At 40.3% G+C, this 14,480-nt stretch overlaps 1 protein-coding gene across 2 annotated transcripts in view; it reads right to left on the bottom strand.

The window, feature by feature from the left end:
• Window positions 1–6,039, bottom strand: part of LOC134221190 (disheveled-associated activator of morphogenesis 1) — a 470,343-nt gene extending 464,304 nt beyond the window's left edge. Inside the window, exon 1 of one of the 2 annotated variants that reach the window (XM_062700384.1) lies at window positions 4,893–6,039. In XM_062700384.1, the coding sequence (XP_062556368.1) occupies window positions 4,893–4,940 (48 nt within the window). In that variant the 5' untranslated portion in view covers window positions 4,941–6,039. The remainder of the gene's footprint in view (window positions 1–4,892) is intronic. The other variant, XM_062700383.1, reaches the window with a different exon arrangement.
• Window positions 6,040–14,480: the final 8,441 nt, after the last annotated feature.

The following is a 14,480-nucleotide window of genomic DNA, read 5'->3' as shown; positions in this document are numbered from 1 at the left end:
TCAATGCTTCAAGACAATATTAATCTCAAATATCCTTCTAGCATTTATTCTAGAATTCTGTAAAAAAATAAATCCGTCGTTTTTCTTGGAATTGCTTCAGATATTTGTTTGTGATGTTCTTTAACCTCTAAAACCCAATTTTTTGTTTTCACTCAATCTCGCTTTCTCAAATTGATCTTAGCACATTTAGGGAAGTTTAAGAATTCTTGCAGAATTTTGTTTTCATAGTTTTTATTCGTTGAATTATTTTCAACACCGAAATTCAAAAACCTTGATTCAATATTGGGATATTATTTTTTCAAAGTTTTGGAACTTTTTTTTCGTAAAAAAGTTGGATAATTATTTTAGAGCTTATCGTTCACCACCACCTTCAATCAAATATTCGATCAGTTGTTAGTAAATTAAAAACATATCACTCTTTCAATTATTACGAACGAAAACACGTTATCCATCACGTTATTAGATTTTCTAACAATTATGTATAAGAACTTACCAAAACCTGTATAAGAACTGGGCATATGCAAAATTGTTAGATTCTTATACAAAAAATGTAAGCTCACAAACAAATATTGAAAAAAAAGCTTGCAATATTGTAAGGTCTCAACATTTGTACAAAAATCTAGCTAAGCATTTTCGCATATGCCCAGTTCTCATACAGGTGTTGGTAGGTTCTTATACAGAATTGTTAGAAAATTCAACAATCACCGGTTGGGTGTAATTTTTTAATTTTCTCCACAAACTTAACAACTGGTTAGGACGATAGCTTTCAAATGATGGTAACTTATGGATATGTCTTGCACTAGGGCGTGAAAATTTATGACTTATTCGATAGTTTAATTTCTCTATTGGTTGGACGATTTCCACATTTTCCCGGTCAGATCCGGGATCCGGGTTTTCCAAAATTTCCCGACTAAATGGACACCCAGATGTTTTGTCAACATTGTTCTCAATTTTGTACGTTTTTTCTGTTGTCAAGCGAAATAAATAGATTGCAAATTGCATTAGTTATGGTTTAATCCTCAAAGTTTACCAGAATAAACTTTCGCGGCTCAGTAGTGAGATGTGTGGCTCAAAAGCAAACTATACGGAATGTGCATGTGACTTAGTTTGATTCCCGGTTCAGTAAACTTTCGCGTGGAAAATATTTGAAACTACAAGTTTTAAAATATGAAAGTTGGATGCAATGCAAATAAAAAAAGTTATAAGAATGCCAGTGCATTTTTTATTTTATCAAAGAAACATTTTAGATTTTTTTTCAGCTTTGTCAAAAATGATAAAGTGATGACCCGATTTTGTTCCGGTTCCGATTTTGTTGGCTTTGGGACATTCCGTCGAATGGCATTTAGTAGAATGACATTTGGTCGAAGTAAGAAGTGAGAAGGAAAACTTAGTCGGAAGGAATTGCAACTAAGCCAGTCTGGGGACTTTTGGTTGAAAATGCGCAGCATAAACTACTTTAGATATATTCTTCTTTTAACTAAACTTAACTAAACTTTTAACTTCTGAAAGAACAATTTTGCTAACTGTTTAAAGCTTCTTCTATAAGTAATCTAAACTTTCTTCTAAAGCAGTGGTCCCCAGCATGTTTACTATCGAGGGCCGCATTGCAGTTTTGAACTTTTAAGACGGGCCGCAGTATCCCGAGCAGCACAAGTCGAACAAAAATGCAACTTGTTTGTGACTCAATCTGGTCGCATATGAGCTGCAGTAACCTATGTGGAACATGTGTGCTGCTAGGGATATATTCAATATTTGTTTTATTTTTATTTCAAACTGCATGGTAAAGCATAGAACAAAATTTTTGATTGAATAGATTAGAATTTCAACAAAATATTTTATTCCTATCATTTTTTGTAAGGATATTTAATTTTGCAGGTTTTATCGCCGTAGCTGACAATGAGTCGATATTACTGTATCGGCTCTTTCATACTTGATAATAGAAAATTATTTTGCAACAACATCTTTTTAGTTCAGCATAGCATAGCATAGCATAGTTACGGTATACTTCGTAGATTGGACACTAGTATTACTCATGTTTTTCTTTTGAAATCCGTATTCAGATTGCTATCAGAAATCGAGGTGGGTGTGGTCCTTGATTTCAATCTACGATAAAAATCACAAAAGCATGATAATTACTACTCCTGGCCACGCGCATCTTCACCGTAACTTGGGAGGGGAAGGAAGTAACTTTTTAGTAATCTTTTTGGTTCAGTTGGCAGAAAGTATTCTATACTATTATTCTTATGATCATATGACCTCATGCATTTATTTTAAGGGATTAGTGTTCACTATAAATTGTCGCGCAAATAACGACAGCATGTTTCAAAAATATTTTTTGTAGCCAGGTGAACATGTTGGCAGTATTGAATAGAAATCGAGTAAATCTGCATTCTTAGCCTTGCTTTCGTGTTTTCCTTTAAATTGAATTTTCTGAAACCTTTATCAATATCGGAGCTTGAAAAAAATCTTGATTTCGTTTAATATTTTCCGTAGCTTAAAGTACGTTGACATGATAGTTTATAGTCAACGTGTTTCCTGCTGTTAATAGTCTAGCAAGAAAATCCTTCAAAATTTCCTATAGAAAATAATAAGCTTCAAAACATTGAGCTTCTCTGATTTTTTTTCAAAGCATTGCAAAACAAAAATCTTTTTTTTCGTCCTACAATACATATTCTTCAGAATTTCATTACTAGTCGATCTTTCCTTATATTTTTGCCTTTCTCGTACACTAAGTGTACGTAAAGGCTATAATATTGCTTCAAAAACAAAATTTTGATAGGAGGCCCGGAGGACCGATTTTTATATACCGATCGACTCAGCTCGACGAATTGAGGTGATGTCTGTATGTGTGTATGTATGTATGTGTGTGTGTGTATGTGTGTATGTGTACAAATTTTGTAGACACACTTTTTGGAACTTAGCATTATCCGATTTACTCGCAACAAGTTGCATTCGACGGGGAATGCGGTCCCATTGTTTGCTATTGAAAATTGGCTCGATCGGACATTGCATTTCGGAATTATTGAAAAATCATTGTTTTTTCCTAAGGGTCCCCTCTTGGAAAAAAAAATTCAAAACCGAAAAAAAATTTTTTTACGAAAATGGTGGCAATACATTTTAACTAATGCAAAAACATGCAAAATTATCGAAACAATGTGATCTATTCTCCTAAAGAGCTTTTTTGACCTTTCTAATGTGATTCTTTCAATATATTTTATAATGCACGAGAAAGGCATCATCACTGCTAGGTGGTTTAATCTGGGTTTTTTTCCTTCTCTTTTAGAGCGATTGCACAGAACAAGCTCAGACACTACCAGATTAAATATTTTTCCACCAAAGTAAGAAATTGTTCCTTAGAGCATGAGTATGATGGCCGTACACTGCGTAGATGCTACTCCGCAACTGACCAGAACAATGGTTATGGCACAGGCAACTAATGGTTGGATTGGAATATGGGGTTTGCTTTCCAACCCTAATGTGCAGAGTCCGAGGATTTCAAATTGTCAATAACGGTACTGGCCACGTCCTCACGATCTTTCGGAAATGGGTACAACCAATTCTTTTTTTACACGGGTAGCTTTTAGTTGATTGGAACCTTTAGCGAAAACGATTGAGATTCTATGGCAGAAGTACGTTTTGGTTAACAAATTGATAATGTGACAGAAAAGAAATGATTATATAATCTCATTATGATGCTAACAGAATGCTAGAAGTTTGATGAAACTGTTGGATAGACAATGGAAAAGGATGTACTCCATTTCCAGTTATAGCTGTAGTAGAACATGACAAGTAATGGGAAAATATATGTTCGGGGTTCAGCCAAAACGCACCAAGCGCCAACGAAAAATTACCGATTTTTCTGCACAAACTTTCGTTTAGCAGATTTAATTGATCGTAAATCATATCGGATATCCCTCTCCAAAATACAAGAATAAGAATACCTTACGGGAATCTAAAGAGCTTGAGATGTCGAACAAATGATTTCCTACAAAGTTCAATTTTGGGCAATCATACCAGAGATTCTTGGAGTCTCTGAATGCCTTCCATGGCCACCAGTTAATGTCAGTTCTTCAAGAATAATTTGTGAAGAACATTCACAATTTGCAAAATAAATAAACATTTAAAATATGAATGAATGGTGGAGAATTCTAAACGAGGCCGTTACAAATATTTAATCATCATTATGTCCTATTTGTCTCCGGACGGTCAAGGGGGGGGGGGATAATCTATATAATAAAAATGACTTGAGATTTCCTTCCTAACGATTTAACTCGCGAACGGGTTGACCGATTTGCAAGATTTTTTCCCTAATCGATTCGTTTTGGGATCCGCATGGTTTGTATATGCAAAAAGTTGATGAATTTAACGGGGAAATGTTCAAAAATTATTAGAATACAATTTTGGGTCAGCTGTTGAGGAAAACATAACAAACGCATGGAAATTGATCTAGAGTGCGGTGCTGCAAATAGTTCAATATATGACATTTGCAACACAATTACCCGGGCAAAGCTGTGTATGTTTCGCTAGTAAAAAATAAATATCAAAATAAAAAAATCACATAACATAACTACTTGGATTTGTTAAAGAATGTTTTGAAAATTCTCAAAATTATCCGAATTTTATTTTGTTGTCCCCTTAAAATATTATTTTTGGCAAAAAATGCGGGTGCGAAAACTTAAAAAAAATCAGATGAAAATAAATTGCACAATACCCTTCATACTTCAGTGCTCTAGAGATCCAAACTAGGACAAAAATGTCGACTTTCAATGCTTGTCACATGCACTGGCTAATGGACCAGCCAATCAATGACCGACCACTATCAGCCCTTTTCAATCTCCAATGACAATACTGTCCAATTTATATATTTTTGTTAGACGCAACGCAACACATACCGTATTGATTTTCTCCATCAAAACTTCGAAGTTGTTTTTGCTGCACATCGTGACGGCCGTTGATCTTTCACTTTTTCACCGACAAAGTAACTACACTTGACTGTTGCAAAGTAGGCGGTACGCGGTTTGCCCTTTCAAAGCAATCCAACCGACAAAAGGCGCCTACTGCTGTTCGCCACTGGATAAAACACCGCACGTCTCCGAAATCCAATGCGTTGCAATAAAAAATACAATAAAACGGCTGATGCTGTACATAAAAGTCTTATTCACCGCAGTTTCAAGTCAGTTTATGTACAGACAAAAAAATGTCAACACTTGCGCTGATGTTGACTTATTGACACCGGCTCTGTTCGAACGAAAATCTTCACTCAAGCAATCACCATACAAAACATTCTGTCAAAACTGTTACCATCCCTGGCGAAGACAAATCACTTTGATCGTATCGGTTCCGATCCGTCGGGAACACTCATTCCTCGTAGAAACTACACAGGCAAGGCGCCGTCGAAAATTTCACATTTTTCAATCTCTGATCTGATCGTCGTTGACTCAATCGATTAGCCAACACTCCTCACTGGTCGATCACTTTTACTTTCTGCTGATGCATTTCTCACTCTTTCACCCGGTTGACCGTCACTGAAGCTCCACCAATCTTGTGATTTGCATTTCCCGTGATGTTTTATTCAAACGCGCAAAGTATCGATTTCAAATAGGAATTTATGCAAATCTCGTCAATAACCACACGCCATCAACCGCCTCCACCAAAAATCTCTGAATTATCATATCTCACACGCGACGTGTGACAAGCCGGGAAAAAATCACTTCAACCACAAAACAAGCTGCACGATCGTCAACTCCTAACGTTTGGTGACAGTCACCATCGTATCATCCTCCGGGAGCAGTTGACGAAAGTAAACACTCGCGATCACGCGACGAAAGCAGCACGCACAGTATACAAACAAACGGGCACTGGGAGTTGTTCCAACCGCGATGGTAACTCTAGCGCTGACCACGAACGAATGACGAGAGGAGTGTCGGCTTCGCGGGCTGTAGCCTGCCGTTTCCAGCCATCCAAACAAGCGAAACAAACCCCAACCACCAAAACGAAGGTGCGCGCGTACTACACAGGTGTTCTACCCACAGACCGAAAACAACGCGCAACAAGCAGCACCAACAACGGTGGGGAACATTGTAGTCGAGCGGACGGTGTGAAACGATGTACCCACTCGGGTGCACGAATTGGTACGAAGAGAATCGAAGCGACGGGCGGCGGCGAGTGCTCTCTGTTTTGATCTGGATGAACTGAGCACGCTTTCGCCGAACGCAGTCTGGCGCCGCAGCAAGCTGTTAGTTCCGCGTGGGAATTTTTCACAAGTGGAATGTCAACAACAACAAGAGTGGAGTTGATCAAGTGCAGAGTGATAATTAAATTAAACTATTTGCTATAAGAGAAAACGGTGACTTTTGTGATATTATGTGAATCTGAAAGCTTTATCTTTTGGTCAGTTCTGTGAATCAGTCAATTCTGTCAATCGTTACCATTTGTCATTGTTTAATTATTGTCAATCTGTCAATTCTGTCAATCTGTCAATTGTCATTCTACATAGCGTCCAGTTCGACACCCGAATCAAACTGGTCATGTTTGAGTGTAATTCCTCCTAATAGCCGTACCCCTGAACAAGCTGCGCAAATATTTGACTCGCAGATTTGTTTACAACCTCAGGGTCGTAAATGGCAATCAAAACAAGTTTCGATGGAATCCTAAAGCGGAATATTAATCTCCGAAATCTCGTTTCAATAATGCCGGGGCATTAGCATTTTCTGCGTTAATTAGCTATTAGCACGGCCCGGTTGCGGCAACATGTTTTCACTTTCGTTGAGTTCCACCATAAGGAAGAAACAAAAATAGAGAATCCAGGAGCGGGAGAAGGAAAGAAACCGCTAAAGTGAGCGGATGAACACCACTGAACGATGCTCGAAGAGAGGGGTGAATTTTCTCAATGAGCTTTTTGATTTGGATAGGGTTCGGTGCTTTTGTGAGTGACCTTTTTGCTATGAGCCAGTAACCATGCTGAGCTTTGGAATGTTTTTGGGATGCGAAATGGAGATGCTGTGAAAGATAAATACAATTATTGAGGGAGCAAACGAAATGGTTGAGTGTTTTATTATTGCTGTTTGAAGATGGTTTTATTTGCCTCGCGGGAAGTTTTGCACCTAATTGTACGAAAATAACTTAAATCGATCGTTAAAAACATGTGTCGAAACGATGAATGCTTGGATAATTGGCAGTTCAGATGTTTCAAATGTATTTTGTTATTGATTTGACACAAATGTTGACTGCTTTTGTTTGATATACAAACATTTAGATAGTTGCGTCTTAACATCCTTTGAATGCTAAGGTGAGACAATTATATGACTCACTCTTCGAACATGACTCGCTGTCAGATATTTTTATCGATTTGAATGAAGATTTGACGCTAACTACTGCCGAAACGTTGTCATGGTTAGTAGAAGTAGTGTATTTGGTTGTCCCTGAAAGGCGCTGAGAATCATGAAACCTGTTTGAATGTTATGGTGGACACCAACTAGATGAACAAAATTAGTAAGCTCGTTCTACTCATTTCCTTACTAATTGTCCTAATGCTTATTAATCATAGAAAAGAGGCGTTCTTATGATGTTTGGCTGTGCGTGTTATAAGCTAGTTGCCAATAAATTTTAACCCAATCTCTATCTAAGGACACCATTCTTTAATGAATGGTGTGAACAAATTGTAAAATTTTTATGATACAAACACACTAGCTCAGAAATCAATGTTGATTTTGGAGTGCCGCTAGACTCAATATTAGGTCCATTACTATTCTATGTTTCCATCAATGACAAAATGGCAAAAATAAATGGTAAGCCTTGAAGCAAATTTCATGGAAAAAGTTATTGATCTTTTCATCAAAGAATAGACCACCGTGCAAATTTTTTGAAGTACTAAAATAAAAGTACGCACGTCCAATTGTATATAAATTAACAAAAGTACAATCCAAACATTGTTGTTGCATCATTCGTCACAACCCAAAAAAGCGTTTCTTGCAGTTGAGACGTCATCCATCAATATTTTGGTGGGACAATATTTTAAGAACGGGAGCCTAAGACGGCGGAAAATTTGCAATAAATTGAGAAATGCATATTTGAAACATCGTGGGTTTAATTTTGAAGCTTGTCCACCATCTGAAAGTTGAAAGGTGAAATCTAACTGGACGAATAAAAAGTTAAAAGCTATTGATCTAAAGATCGTGAGCTCGACCCCCAGAGATGTGAAATTCGGCGAGTCGCTCTTTCCTATAATGTTGTTTAGATCAGAAGTTATTATTAGATTTGGATTTTATTTGGATTGTATTTGTATTTGATTTGGTTTGGGTTTGATTGGATTTGGATTGGATTTGGATTAGATTTGGATTGGATTTGGATTAGATTTGGATTGGATTTGGATTTAATTTGGATTGCGTTTGGATTGGATTTTGAAGGATTTGGATAAGGATTGGATTTGCATTGGATGTGGATTGGATTGGCCAAGTAAATTGTTTAGTAAATCAATAGTTTTAAACATCTTCGCTGGCCCTAGAGGGTATCTCGAACAAAAATGCGTAATAGCGGACGTATTACAAATCCAATCAAACTCATTGATAAAGTTTCGATAATTGTGTATTTTTATTTCAATTTTTTTTACATAATATGCAATTCGATCAATAAATCTTGATTGAATCCTGCCTTCCACAACCAGCACAATGTATGAAGGGCTGCGGAACAAAAGATCAAACGAACTAAAGCTCGTTTGCTTCGTTGCAAGAGGATTAGTTTACTTCGTTGCAAGAGGCTGAAAAGTCCTTTCAAGAGGCTCAAAAGTCCCATTCAAGAGGCTCGGAAGGCTCATTTCAAGGGGCTATAAAGCCTTTTTCCGAAAAGCTCGGAAGCCTTCATTCAAGAGGCTCGTAAGCCTCCTTTCAAGAGGCTCGGAAGCCTTCTTTCAAGAGGCTCGGAAGCCTCCTTTCAAGAGGCTCGGAAGCCTCCTTTCAAGAGGCTCGGAAGCCTCCTTTCAAGAGGCTCGGAAGCCTCCTTTCAAGAGGCTCGGAAGCCTCCTTCCAAGAGGCTCGGAAGCCTCCTTTCAAGAGGCTCGGAAGCCTCCTTTCAAGAGGCTCGCAAGCCTCCGTCTAAGAGGCTAGGAAGCCTCCTTCTTAGAGGCTCGGAAGCCTCCTTTCAAGAGGCTCGCAAGCCTCCGTCTAAGAGGCTCGGAGGCCTTCTTTCAAGCGACTTGGAAGCCTCATTTCAGAAGGCTAGGAAGCCTCCTTGCAAGAAGCTCAAAATCCTCTTTTCAAGACCCTTTCAAGAGGCTCGGAAGCCTCCTTACAAGAGGATCGGAAGTCTCCTTTCAAGAGGCTCAAAAGCCTCCTTCCAAGAGGCTCGGAAGGCGCATGGAAAGGGGTTCTATACGCTCGGAAGCCATCTTCCAAGAAGCTCGGAAGCCTTCTTTCAAGAGGCTCGGAAGCCTCCTTTAAAGAAGCTCAAAAGCCTCCTTTTCAAAATCTCAAAAGCCTCCTTTCAAGATCCTTTCGAGCGGTTCGGAAGCCTCCTTTCAAGAGGCTCGGAAGTCTCCTTTCAAGAGGCTCGGAAGCCTCCTTTCAAGAGGCTCGGAAGCCTCCTTTCAAGAGGCTCGGAAGCCTCCTTTCAAGAGGCTCAGTGGTCTCCTTTCAAGAGGCTCAGGCCTCCTTTCAAGAGGCTCAGAAGCCTCCTTTCAAGAGGCTCAGAAGCCTCCTTTCAAGAGGCTCAGAAGCCTCCTTTCAAGGGGCTCAGAAGCCTCCTTTCAAGAGGCTCAGAATCCTTCTTTCAAGAGGCTCAGGCCTTCTTTCAAGAGGCTCAGAAGCCTCCTTTCAAGAGGCCTCAGAAGCCTCCTTTCAAGAGGCTCAGAAGCCTCCTTTCAAGAGGCTCAGAAGCCTCCTTTCAAGAGGCTCAGAGCCTCCTTTCAAGAGGCTCAGAAGCCTCCTTTCAAGAGGCTCAGAAGCCTCCTTTCAAGAGGCTCAGGCCTCCTTTCAAGAGGCTCAGAAGCCTCCTTTCAAGAGGCTCGGAAGCCTCCTTTAAAGAGGCTCAGAAGCCTCCTTTCAAGAGGCTCAGAAGCCTCCTTTCAAGAGGCTCAGAAGCCTCCTTTCAAGAGGCTCGGAAGCCTCATTTCAAGAGGCTCGGAAGCCTCCTTTCAAGAGGCTCGGAAGCCTCCTTTCAAGAGGCTCGGAAGCCTCCTTTCAAGAGGCTCGGAAGCCTTCTTTCAAGAGCAGGGCTTGGATGAATGAAGCAATGAAGATGAGGAGCGATGCTTCAGCATCAGATATACTCCCGAGGAAGGTAGCTTCATGAGAGAACAGTTTCAAAGTGCTTGGTGAAAAATGCTTCCTCGCTCCATATAGCACTGCTGTACGAAACAGCTGGAGAGTGAAGTCAAACACCCGCTAGTGCAGAGAATATTTAACTCTCTTGCCTCACTTATACTGAGTTGCGCATTTCAGTTGGAATGAATGTGTGAAAGAGAGGTATATAATACATTCTCTCTCTTTCTCGCTAATACGGTTTTGTATTCACACAACACTCACTCGCATCTGAAACACTGCCGATGAACGAAGGAACCATCCTCATTTCACACTGCCCTACTGAACGATGCCTTCTCGGCACTACCCGGCTTGTGAAGATGCCACGATCAAAGGCTCGGAAGCCTCCTTTCAAGAGGCTCGAAAGCCTCCTTTCAAGAGGCTCGGAAGCCTCCTTTCAAGAGGCTCGGAAGCCTCCTTTCAAGAGGCTCGGAAGCCTCCTTTCAAGAGGCTCGGACCCCTCCTCTCAAGAGGCTCGGAAGCCTCCTTTCAAGAGGCTCAGGCCTCCTTTCAAGAGGCTCAGAAGCCTCCTTTCAAGAGGCTCAGAAGCCTCCTTTCAAGAGGCTCAGAGCCTCCTTTCAAGAGGCTCAGAGCCTCCTTTCAAGAGGCTCAGAAGCCTCCTTTCAAGAGGCTCAGGCCTCCTTTCAAGAGGCTCAGAAGCCTCCTTTCAAGAGGCTCAGAAGCCTCCTTTCAAGAGGCTCAGGAAGCCTCCTTTCAAGAGGCTCAGGCCTCCTTTCAAGAGGCTCGGAAGCCTCCTTTCAAGAGGCTCGGAAGCCTCCTTTCAAGAGGCTCGGAAGCCTTCTTTCAAGAGGCTCGGAAGCCTTCTTTCAAGAGGCTCGGAAGCCTCCTTCCAAGAGGCTCGGAAGCCTCCTTTCAAGAGGCTCAGAAGCCTCCTTTCAAGAGGCTCGACAACCTCCTTTCAAGAGGCTTTGAAGCCTCCTTTCAAGAGGCTCGGAAGCCACCTTTCAAAAGGCTCGGAAGCCTCCTTTCAAGAGGCTCGGAAGCCTCCTTTCAAGAGGCTCGGAAGCCTCCTTTCAAGAGGCTCAGAAGCCTCCTTTCAAGAGGCCTGAAAGCCTCCTTTCAAGAGGCCTCGAGCCTCCTTTCAAGAGGCTCAGAAGCCTCCTTTCAAGAGGCTCAGAAGCCTCCTTTCAAGAGGCTCAGGAAGCCTCCTTTCAAGAGGCTCAGGCCTCCTTTCAAGAGGCTCAGAAGCCTCCTTTCAAGAGGCTCAGGGCCTCCTTTCAAGAGGCTCAAAGCCTCCTTTCAAGAGGCTCAGAAGCCTTCTTTCAAGAGGCCTCAGCCTTCTTTCAAGAGGCTCAAGCCTCCTTCCAAGAGGCCTCAGCCTCCTTTCAAGAGGCTCAGAAGCCTCCTTTCAAGAGGCTCGACAACCTCCTTTCAAGAGGCTTTGAAGCCTCCTTTCAAGAGGCTCGGAAGCCACCTTTCAAAAGGCTCGGAAGCCTCCTTTCAAGAGGCTCGGAAGCCTCCTTTCAAGAGGCTCAGAAGCCTCTTCTCCAGAGGTTCAGATGCCTCCTTTCAAGAGGATCAGAAGCTTCCTTTCGAGAGGCTCAGAAGCCTCAATTCAAGGAGCTTAGAAGCCTCCTTTCAAGAGGCTCGGAAGGCTGCTTTCAAGAGGCTCGGAAGGCTCCTTTTAAGAGGCTCTGAAGCCTCTTTTCAAGATGTTCGAACGCCTCCTTTCAAGTGGTTAGGTTGTATCCGTTCAAGATGCTCGTAAGCCTCCTTTTAAGAGGCTCGGAAGCCTGCTCTCAAGAGGCTCGGAAGTCTACTTTCAAGTGGTTCGGAAGCCTTCTTTAAAAAAGGCTCAGAAGCCTCGCTTCAAGAAGCTCGGAATTCTTCTTTCAGAAGGGATCAGAAGCTTCCTTTCTAGATGCAAAGATGGAAGCCTCCTTTTAAGTGGCTCGAAACCGCCTTCAAGAAGCTCGGAAGCCTATCTACAAGAGGCTCAGAAGCCTTTAATCAAGAGGCGCAGAAACCTACTTTAAAGGGATTCAAAAGCTAAAAGGAGCTTCCCTTCAAAGGGGTCGGAATTATTTTTTATTTACCTCAAATAATGCAAAAGTACGAGGGGGTACCTCTCAAGTAAAAGGTTGAGAACCGCTGCTTCATAGCTTCAAATAATAAATTCTCAGCTGTAATTGATATTTAACCAAATGCGCCGGTATAAAAAAAATCGAATACAATTAAATTCATGTTTTCGTATTACCAGCTCCAAATAATTTGCTTATCAGAATAAATAGTGAACGAGTAGAGACAGTGAATATTGTGGACATTGCCACTCATAATAAAAAAAAAATAAACTAAAATATTTTCATATGACAATATTATGAAAAACAAAAAGATAACAAATTTGAAATTCAATCGTAGTAAGTTTTTGAAATACCAACATACTAATGGGCCAAACACAATTGATACGTTTGCGTGCGTTTTGACAGTTTTCCCATGAGAAAACTGTCAAAACGCACGCAAACGTATCAATTGTGTTTGGCCCATAAGGAGCTAATGAGAAGACAATTGAAATTTAATCTCATTAGGCTGACAGGGAAATTGTCCGAAGGGTGACATGAAATATAAAATAAAATTATTCAGTGTTCGTTTCTTGATTGATTGTTTATCGGCGTCCAAAGCCTGTTTTCCATGGAGAAGGTAGACAAATCGTTTGGCTTCGACAATATGTTACCTATCTATTCTATTCTATGCCCATGTTATTGAATATTATATGGCAAAATGCACCTGGTTATGTAATTAGTAAAATCACATTAACGTTAAATAAAAATAAAAAATCAAAAAAAAACAAATTTGAAACAAAAAATACCATCTAACTAACAACAATACAACCGAATAGTAATTTGATAGTAATTTACGTTATAATTATTGTTTCAAAATGTTCAAAGTAGGCCCCGATTTGTTAAAAGAAGCCCTGCACGACGGTACCGTGAGGATAGATGACCAATTAACGTAACAAAATTGATAAGTGAGGATAATCAAATAATAATTATTCGGCTCCAACATTTCAAAAGGAACATGCTGCTTTTTTGAACAAGTTTTTTTACGTCGCTTCTGGGCTTATTTGAGCTCACCCACGCAATCCAACACCACTGATGGAAACAGCGATTTTTTTTCTTCCATTAAATGGCGCTGGATTGCGTTGGTGTTCGCAATGGAGCCCACCAGCGACGAGAGAAGCTTTTGTTTACAAAAGCTGTTTTGCCCTTTTGATACGTTGGTGCTGAATTATCCAAGAAGAATTTTACAGACGAAATAGTTTTCGGCTTCTGAACGAAACTTTTTGGGCTTCCAAATGGGCTGTCAAAAGGAAGGAAGGATTCATAATAAGGTGCGGTTCTGTACGGAAGTTCAAAAGGATTCCTTTCGGAAGTATAAAAGAATTTCGTTCGGAAGCCCAACAGTTTTCCGTTTGGAAGATCCAAAAGCCCAAGAAGCCCCGTTTGGAAGATCCAAAAGTACAGAAGGATTCCCTTCAAAGACACGGAATACTCCGTTCAAAAGACCAAAAGGATTCCATTCGAAAGCCCACAATGATTTTGTTTGGAAGCCCAACAGAATTCCGTTCAGAAGCCAAAACAGATTGTGGGAAAGTACGGAACGCACTTCTTTTGAGCATACAAACGGAACTCTTTTGAACTCTCGAAAGAAATCCTTTTTGAACTCCTTGTTCGGACCACAGAAGAACTTTCTTTGGAATCTCTCTCTCTTTTTAGAATCCCGAATAATGTTTATTTCGAAACATAAAAGAATAATAGAAAAGTAACAAATTTACCAATAGTAAATAGTAATGAAACAATGAATCAAAAAAAAAATATTGTAATGTAACCCATCTCTATCGGAGAAACCAATTGTTCAACAATAAGTTTGATTGTTTTGATCAAAAAGCTATGCCAATGTGGAAATAATAGATATTATCAGCGTTCGTGCTTTCCGTTTCGATGGGACATCAAGCGATTTTCGGGTCGACGGAGAATTTTTTTCACTCTTTTCTCTAGAACAAACCTGGAAGATGGACAAAAACCGTGCATCAAATCTTCAGGATGTAGATAAAAATAACATAAATTAAAACTGGGTCAATGTTTCCGCCTTCGCTCTAAACTCTAACCGAAGCTGAACATGACATCGAAATTGGCCAAAAACAACTTACTGACGCAAAATCCCACAGGA

Source organism: Armigeres subalbatus, chromosome 3 (genome assembly GCF_024139115.2).
Source record: "Armigeres subalbatus isolate Guangzhou_Male chromosome 3, GZ_Asu_2, whole genome shotgun sequence".
NCBI classification, from domain to species: domain Eukaryota; kingdom Metazoa; phylum Arthropoda; class Insecta; order Diptera; family Culicidae; genus Armigeres; species Armigeres subalbatus.
Note: the sequence above shows the minus strand (reverse complement) of the source record. Positions and strands in the feature narration are given on the sequence as shown.